Source organism: Augochlora pura, chromosome 7 (genome assembly GCF_028453695.1).
Source record: "Augochlora pura isolate Apur16 chromosome 7, APUR_v2.2.1, whole genome shotgun sequence".
In the NCBI taxonomy this organism is placed as follows: Eukaryota; Metazoa; Arthropoda; class Insecta; order Hymenoptera; family Halictidae; genus Augochlora; species Augochlora pura.
Genome location: NC_135778.1, coordinates 20063921 through 20073301, shown reverse-complemented (window position 1 = coordinate 20073301; position 9381 = coordinate 20063921). Strand labels below are relative to the sequence as shown.

At 44.2% G+C, this 9381-nt stretch overlaps 1 protein-coding gene across 1 annotated transcript; it reads left to right on the top strand.

The window, feature by feature from the left end:
* Positions 1-4721: 4721 nt before the first annotated feature.
* Croc (forkhead box protein crocodile) lies at positions 4722-6718 on the top strand. The gene is made up of 2 exons (XM_078186263.1): positions 4722-6082; positions 6592-6718. Exons 1-2 carry the CDS (start codon positions 4722-4724, stop codon positions 6716-6718), a joined length of 1488 nt encoding a protein of 495 aa, XP_078042389.1.
* The last annotated feature ends 2663 nt before the right edge of the window (positions 6719-9381 follow it).

Below are 9381 nucleotides of genomic sequence, written 5' to 3'. Positions count from 1 at the left end.
TCTCGAACGACCCGCGAGGGAAGCTTGTCGGCGTGCCGATGTGTTGTGGCCCAGAAAACAAATGATTGAGAAAAATTTTGATCTGTCTGAATCGAGATTCAACTTTTGTGAAATAAATACTAAAAGAAGCATCTATCTTCGCAAAATTTGATATCGAAATGATTCACGTACTGTATTATTTAGATATGTTGTCGTTTATTAGAGGATTTGAATGAAATTTTTAGATGAGATGTTTTAGTACGAGAATATTTCTACTGTTCTACAATGTGGCAGGCATTCTAACATTTTTCTGAAGTTAATGATTATATCTGTATTTTTGGTTTTAATTGGTGAATATCAATATCAAAAATGCTCGCTACATCGATGTGTTATGACGAGTATACATGCCAAGAACAGTTGACTGGTTACGACGGATGTACACTTTGATGTTCTATATTAAATTATATGTTTTATAAAAGCTTTACATCTAAACAAAATATGAAGAGAATGAAATATATACAATTGAAGCTAACTGGTGAATTAATGAAACTGTAACACGAAAGTTCAACTTTAACATAGGAAATGATGGTTGAACCCTTTCGTATTCTAAAAATCCTAGTATCTGTTAATTTGTTCAATTTATTACAATAAAAATAAATTTTCAGAATAAGTTAAAAATTGTCGAAAGGTATTAAACTTTGTATTCGTTTTCTTTTAAAGAATACCGCAGATTGGTTGAGCGCCATCTTTTTTCCAATTTTTTTAGCGTAACAATTTTGTTAGGATTATTATACTACGTTTTCGAATTATATACGATTGTATACAACCGAGGGTGGTCCTTTCAATAAATATGCAAATCGTCTGTACGTATATAATATTAACACGCGCTCTGGTATCGGTCCTAATCCCGATTAAAAGGAAACTTCGCCTTGCCACTCGATCTTATTAAACCGAACACGGCTGCGTGTATCCTGTCTATGTAAGTGTCGCAGGAACAAGCGACTTATCAGATTTTATTAAACAATAAGCCTGCGGTGATGAGTCACTTCGCTAATACGTGGTCTCATTTCGTCCGGCGAGGTCGTGCGAACAGAATTATACAACAGAACGCTTCGTGCTCATCTTTAAAACTATGTTTAGAGAACAAAGTGTAATTCTTCGTCGAATTAATGAATATTTCAGATGCAAGAAATACAAGTAAAATGGAGGAAGCTGTATCGTCGGGGGATCGCGAAAAATTCGCGAACACGAGACGGTCTTATCAAATGGATTAGCCACTAGAGAAGCGTCGGTATTCCAGCCGACGACGAATTTGGATAGAACGCGAGCAGAAGCCAATTAAACTTTGGCCGGAAGTTCGAAAGCGTTTCGCGTAGCCCGCGGCTGCGGCGGCAGGTACGAAGGGACTGGAATAGAGAAATATCTACAGCGACGTCGTTTCATTTAAATGAAAATTAGACGTCGCGTACTCGCGTCATCGGCACTCCCTGTGCCTTTCGCGAAGCGGAAAATGAGCGACGATAGCGACCATTAACTTCGCCGAGCAGCATCAATAAATTGAAGCGTTGACCTTCTTATAGAAGGCGTTAAAAGGTTCCCCAACATTCGGTCTCTTCGCTCGAAATGTTCACTGAATTTACCTTCTATAATCAATTTCTTCGTTTTGAAAAGCGAATGATTTTTTATTTCAAAATTTCAACTCGTACGATGATTTTCACGAATTCGATACAAATCTATAAAATCTGATGCATCAAATTGTAAGAATATGACATGTAAATTCTTACTAGAAAAGAAGCACGGTAATTAAACAATCTTTTTGAAAAGTGTAGCTGTTATGAACTATAACTATGTTGTAATGAAAAGATTGTTTCATCTTTTTTCATTGATTTGCTTGACACGATTGTTTAGCTCTCTCTTGTACGAGTATACTAGTCAAATACAGGTGTTCATTTGATAAAATTAGAATTAACTTCCTATCATTCTTAACAGATTTGTTATCAGCGACGGGAATGGTGATAATGGTGAAATGTGCGCACATTTGAAAGAATATGTGCACTGAAACTGGCATAACGCGCTTTTCGTTAAATTCTAAAAGAACGGAACGTCTTGAAAGATCTTTACATTTTTAAAGGATCGCGAACTTATTAGAAATGAAATTTGACGTATGAAAAGGTGAAAAAAATTAGAAATATTTTAAATTAGATTTCATTTTCGACTGGATTCCAGTTCAATTGCTGGAACGGTAAACAATGACTAATGGCGGATAATGATAAGATTCGACGGTGCGAGCAAAGCGTCGGGGAATTGGAAACGGAAAAAGTGGAACATGCCTTCGATCGAAGATATTTTGAGAACCTGGATAGAAGTTCGGATGATTCGTGAGGTGCCGAGAAACGGCAAGATGGAAGCCGAGGTGTCCTCTCGAGTGTTTTCGCAAGGCTGGAGTCGAACCCTTGGAAAAACAGACGCCAAATTGAATCCCTCGTCTATAAGAACGTGATGTCTCCCCCCTTATCTATATAACTCTACCACTCGAGCCTTTTCCGTCAGGGTTTCTCGAGTTTCTTCGGCAACGGATTACACACCTATCCGTATTCCTCGGGTGAAAAGTATTGCCGCGTTTTCCTAGACGCCTTCCGGCGAATAATTTCTGCACCTTAATTGCGTGCGCCATTGTCGGGGCCATTACTGTTCCGAAGCGACCAACGACAGTCGACTATGACGATATACACGGTGTTTATCAAGTGTGAATATCCGTGACCGAATAAGATATCGATAACTGGATTGCTGGTCTTTTTATGCAAATGCCCATTTTACGTGAATAAGAGTAAAATGGAAGTATCTTCGTGCGATCGAAAGTTTAACGATGGAACGATTCTTTAAAAACAACGTTAGTGATATTCATCAGGCTGTTTAGTCATTTCTGGTCCGTATTTATGAATACTATAAAGTTAGAAACTAGAATTTGGTTATTTCCAAATTTATGTAATAATTATACCGTACGTTTTGTGCAGTGATGACAAAAATGATTAGGTGAAATAGAAAACTGTAAAGACATTACAAGATTATGAGAATATTTTTATAGTATATAAAAATAATTGAAATTATTAAAAGATAAAAAGACACTTTGAACAGGCTTACCTACATTTCTTACGATTAAATCATAATTTAATTTCCGAAGAGTAATTAGATAATTGTTAAATTACACAATTAGACTATTGTTAAACAATGGTATATTTAAAATACTTACGTAAAACTATTTAGTTTACAAACGAAAATAGCTGTAACGATGAGGAATTGTCTTACAGAACGATTTTGTAATATTTACAGAAACCATGAAATATTGTTAAAGAAAATCGAACAATTATTTATTTGATTAAACAACGAAGCTAAATTGGTTTCCAATGTATTTCCAATTTACGCAAAAAGTGAAACCAATAAACCAAGCCGATGGTTTAAAGTCGATGCATAATCTGACACAGCCTGTCAGGGGTGGGGATGACTCTACACTGTTTTTCTTCCAACAAGATAAGTATCCACCCACCGCCAGCAATAAAACGTACGAAAGCAAATAAATTACCACAACAGCGTCCGTGTAACTCCAAAATTGCACCGTGAGAACAAGAGACCTGTCACTGGACCCCCGAAAGCGAGCACTGCGATGGTCATAACCGGCGGAAACGCGAATCGATCGGTTCGTAAGTAGCACCACGTGGTCGCGACACTTCCTGATTCCCTGGATCCTGGATCACCGGGGTCCTTCGACCCGAATTTTCTGATCTCAAGGTCTCCGGTACGCATTCGAAGCGCGCGAAAAATCCTTGGGATCGAAATCGTTGCGTAGAAAAGTGTCCGACGGTAGCGTCGGCGTCGACACACGCGCGCGTAAAAATTTCGCGAGCTCTCACACCACGCGGGGCGACGCTCGTTGTCTCGCTTTTGTTGCGTCGGCCCTGTGGTGGCCGCGAGGGCGTGACTAGATTAGGGTCGTCGCTCGGTCGTTGGCAACGCGGGCCACATAGGCGTCCACGCCGGCCGGGACGAGGCCAGCGGTCCTATTGGTTGGCCGCCGTGGGGTGGAGTCACATGATCCGCATCAGGGCGCGCCGATTGGCTGTTTGAGCGACGGTCGGCAGGTCCCGAGTCGCTCTTGTGATTTTTCGACGAGAGGCGCCACGCCACGAGCCGCGCAGCCGTGCTCAGCCGACTCGGGACACTTCGGTCGCTCGCGAGGCCGAGGCCCCAGTGTGTTTTTACTCGGGGTTGAGTAAACTCCGGCCTGTTGTGTATCATAATACGCGTGCACGCGGGTTTACGGGTTAGCCTGGCATCGACCACCGGATCGCAGCCTCGATTCGCGCCACGCCGCCTGATCTTCGGCCGCGTCGTGACAAACTTCCTAACCGGACACAGAGAGTCGTCAACAAAACACCAAACGAACGAACGACGGCGTTCCGCCGAGCCGACGGGATCGACCCTGTTACCGATCATCGATCGGATATATACGAGTGAGTGACCGACGGACCCCGGTGAAAGTTCCGAAACACGCTTCTTGTGAAAAAAAAAGTGCGATCGGACCCGACCAGTGAGTGAACTAAAATTCGAACCACTCGGTGATGTCAACTGTCGCGACCTCGGAGGATTGAAGTTCTGTATTGTGTCTCGGCTGGAGCCGCCGAATCTCTCTCGAGGGAGCGTGTTCCTGGTTGTTTGTTTCAGTCGGTGTCGGAGTGTCAGCGAAGATGCACACTCTGTTCGGAGAGCAAAATGCTTACTATCGCCACGCGCCCGCCGTTCCCGTTGGAATGGGCACGCCGTCGTACCCGGGCGTTGGTGCAACCCCCGGGTACTACGAGCCGTACCGGTACACTGGGTACGCGACCGCGTCCGGCTATCCAGTGTCGGGTATCGCCCAACAGCACATTCACCACCCGGGTAAGGATATGGTGAAGCCACCGTACTCGTACATCGCCCTCATCGCAATGGCGATACAAAACGCCCCTGATAAAAAGATCACGCTGAACGGTATCTACCAGTTCATCATGGAGCGGTTCCCGTATTATCGCGAGAACAAACAGGGCTGGCAGAACTCTATCAGGCACAATCTCAGTCTGAACGAGTGTTTCGTGAAGGTTCCTCGCGACGACAAGAAGCCAGGAAAAGGAAGCTACTGGTCGCTGGACCCGGACAGCTACAATATGTTCGATAACGGTTCTTATCTGCGGCGCCGTAGACGTTTCAAGAAGAAGGACGCGTTGAAGGAGAAAGAGGAGGCGCTGAAAAGACAGGGCTTGGTGCCGGAGAAGCGAAGCCAAGAGGAGGCCAAGTCCAACGGTATAGTGATCCCGCCGCCGTCGGACTCCGTGACCAAGAAGCTCGGAGTCCTGGAGACGACGCTTTGCAAACCGAAGCGAGAGCCGGTCAACGACACCGGAAGCCATTGCATGGCGGTGCAGGCCAAGTACGGTCTGCATAGTCCGATCCAGGATACGAAAACCGCGGCAGCCACGACGACGGCGGCTGTCGCGATATCCGGTCAGAGTGTGATACAGAGCGCTCTGGGTCATCAGGTGCACCAGGTTCATCAGACCCATCAGGACGCCATTCAGGACGTCTCCATGGGCTTGGACCCCACCAGCTTCAGCGTCGACGCTCTGATGACCACGCGGGAGAATAACGCCGGTCTGATGACCAGGGACAATCAGCACCATACGCACCACCCTCACGGCCTCCAGCACCCGCACCCTCACTCACACTCGATCATGACGAGCAGAGAGTCGATGGGTACCGGGGTGGTGTCCAGGGACCACTTAGCCGCAGTTTGCACCACCACGACCACCACCACCGCTGCCGTCGCCGCGATGATGGCCACCACTGGCTACGGACACGGCAGCACCGTGTCCAGGAGCAACGGATCACCGCCAGGAAGCATGTACGCGCCTTACTGCACACCTACGGCCGGTTACATAATGGATCACGCGGAATACAACTCTAGGAACCACAACAACACCGCCGCACATTCACAGTGGTACCAGGAGGCGGCCAGCCCCGATACCGCCGCCATTTATCAGGACACCCAATCGCCGAGCTGTCAGCTTTATAGGTTAGCAGAAAAATCCTTTGGTGCCATTGGTCCGATCACGACGCAACACTCTGTTGCGTCATCGGTCCGTTTAGCCCGTTATAAAAATTACCAACGATTTTTAATCTCAATCCCTTTGACGTACTTGTCTCTCTCTCTCTCTCTCTCTCTCTCTCTCTCTCTCTTGCAGTAACTCCTTGTTTTTGTATTTTCTATTAACCTGCTTTCACTGGATTTTTAAAGTTGTTTTTATAAAATACTGTCGTGCGAGGCGATATTCATCGCTTATAAAATCTTATGAATTTTCGAGGGTTGTTTAAATGATTGATCGAGATTACTTGATCCAAATCAAGTCAGTTCGTAACTGGCAAAACTACGAGTTTCACGAATGTACAAGGATTAGTATTGTATTTAGGAACGTTTATAGTGTCCTTTATTGTTCTATCCGTGATCAGAAACGTTCTAACGAGTTTGCAGAATCTATGAGTATTCTCGGAGTGATTAACGGGTGCAATCGTTACGATTTTCAGATCCAGCCCACCCACGCCGCATTCGTCGAGTGCAGCCCCGTCCCCGCCCCTGTACCACAGATACTACCAAGACTGCAACACCGTCAACACCAGTGGCAATCTACCGATCACGTTGCACAAATACTGAGAATACCGGAATTCAAGGCCTCACCACCGAGGCCTTGAAGAACACCACAGCGACCACTACGACCCGAGTCTAGTGTTCGTGAAGCAGGAATGGCCAACTTCCACGGAGGAGCTGTCCAAAGAGTGGAACTAGATAAGTCCCTAGAAATTCGAAGGAGAATAATCGCGTTCGAACTAACGCGACACGTAAACTGTAGATAGTTCGTTCACGGAACAAGAGTTGTGAACGTGTATTTAAAAACGTTATAGGCGCAGCAGTGGATGTTAACAAATAGGAAAAATTTCATAGCAATCCCGATGGCAGACCTGGGCGGGAGCCGTTTGCAAAATCGAGAACATTAATTGTCCATTACAAGCATACGATTGTGCTACTAGCATCGTAAAACGGTCTTATTTCACAGATACAGCGTAACATCATTTTATTCGATACAATTTGTTTTGAATCTCGATTTTCATCTTGAACGCTCGCACGAGGAAAGATTGTCAGACCGGGAGTAGGTATCAGCATGTTCGAATTTTGTTAAGGCGAATGCTTATATTTATTAAAACTTAAGGTGACGAGTGAAAAAACTTGTGCTACCATGGTAGGAGAAGCAATTGGACAAAGTGTATAATCGAAAAGATGATTATTCGATAGGTTGCGTGAAAGTAGAAATTGCAGTTTAATATTGGGGGTGGTATGGATATGTCGGGAAGGGATGATTAATTGTTGGAACGATGCCCAGGGCTGCTCCGTCGCGGGAAGTGTTTACCGTAAAGTATTCAGTAACTCAACGTAATTATACTAGCTGATTTCTACTTTGATTACCGGTGACTCGAACGAACGAGCCCGACGATACCGAACGAGGTTGGCGAATAAGGGAAAGAAACGAGCCTCCTCGGTCCATGGCACAAGCCCGTCGAAGCTGTTGGCACTTTGGAAATCGTTATCGCCAGCGAAACACGTGTTTTCGGTTACGAAAAAAAAACCGGTACACGTGTCGTATTTGTGCGCGGTCGAGGGATCCGTGGATTGACAAATAACCCCGTATCGGTGGTAGCAGGAACAACAAATCTTCCTCCGGTTTCGAATCACGGAACAGGCGTGAGCATGATAAGCGAACACGCTTGGTCAAAACTACGAATAATTATCATTTCGTCATGTTTCGAACTGCGACGCGTCTCCTTTCATTCGACGAGACTTTCGCACCCCTTGTCTGGCGAGTTTCACGCACATAATCATCAGTTAAACTGTACTTTAAAATTAAAATTAAAAGATTAAAATCCAACCCTCTCAAGAGCATAAAGCCATGCTCGCTCCTATACGGGTCTCAAAAACAGATCAATTATCGGAGCAAAATGAATTCTTCTCTCAGCAAATTGCAACAGTGAGAATTACGATGATTGTGAAAGGAATCGGGAGACAAGGGGTTGGTTTAAACGATTTTCCCGGAGGATCTTCAGCGAATATGGAGGATTCTTGAAATGATGATCTCATCGTCCCGACGGGGTCTAATCGCTGTTATCTCGGCGACGGTTGTTCGTTAATGAATCTGAGCGAGACGAGCCGGGAGAACAGCCGTGAATATCGATGACGATGATCGTCACCTGAACAAACAAAGGCAGCTCTTCCCTGACCTATCGTTTCCCCGAGACGACGCACTCGCTGCGATCGACGTCTCGTCGCGCGATTCGTGCGCGCGGATCAATCATCGAATAGAAAAGTAATGTCGTTCGAATACTTGCGTTGCTATACCGTGCCTACTTTTGCTGTGCAGCCTTCGTTGGAACGAGTTGTTCCGCGGCAAAAAGCGTTTACAACCGTGGACAACCGACGATTCTATTATCGTGTGATTTTTTTGCGCCATCGAAACTCACTTCTGCGACAACCATTTCCGATCATTTTTTTTTACGACAATTTTCACCGAAGCGTTGAACGAAATTGAACTTCTCCCATTAATCACTGCTTTTTAAATCTTTCCCGATATCTGAATTTGTTGAGTAAATTGTTTGCTGTACAGGAACTTCCTCGAAATACGAAAAATTGTAAATGATATAGTTACAAGGAAATGCAATATACAACTAGGTGAATTGTGGAAAATGTGAAATCGAAGAACGAACTGGTAAATGTCTCGTCTGGTTAACGATCGGAATTATTTAACGGTCTTTCCAGATCAAGGATCAAGAAGATTCACCGCAATGGCGGCAATCATAGTACGTTTTTGTCGCAAGAACAATGGAATCATGAAAGTTTCTTCTTAGGCAATTTTCACGGGGTGAAATTAAGTATGTGTCGGTGTAAAAAAAAAATGAGCGATCATGTTTCCCAAGGATCACGAGTCTCGTCCTTGTGCATTTATTCGTGACGTCATTCCTCGCGACGTTCGACGAGAGCTGCGATAATATATATTTATTTGATATACCGATCATGTGAATAATAGGAACGATCGAAACGACATCGTATCGTAGATAGATCTCTGCGTGTATATTAAAAAAAAAGAGTATAAATATATATATATATAAATACATAAATAGTTATAGACATTGTATAGATGAAGGTATATATGTATAAATAGACAGATATATATATATATATATATGTATACAAAAACGTATTGGTATTATCGATTAATTAATAATATCACCTATTATCGTAGGATGAGTCGTGCGGATGCGATAACTTAC

What these genes read in the sequence shown, in the direction of transcription:
- Croc (XM_078186263.1), top strand. Translation starts at nt 4,722, where the DNA reads ATGCACACTCTGTTCGGAGAGCAAAATGCTTACTATCGCCACGCGCCC. An exon ending in CCGAGCTGTCAGCTTTATAG is followed by an intron (nt 6,083 to 6,591) that starts GTTAGCAGAAAA and finishes TACGATTTTCAG; the next exon opens with ATCCAGCCCACCCACGCCGC.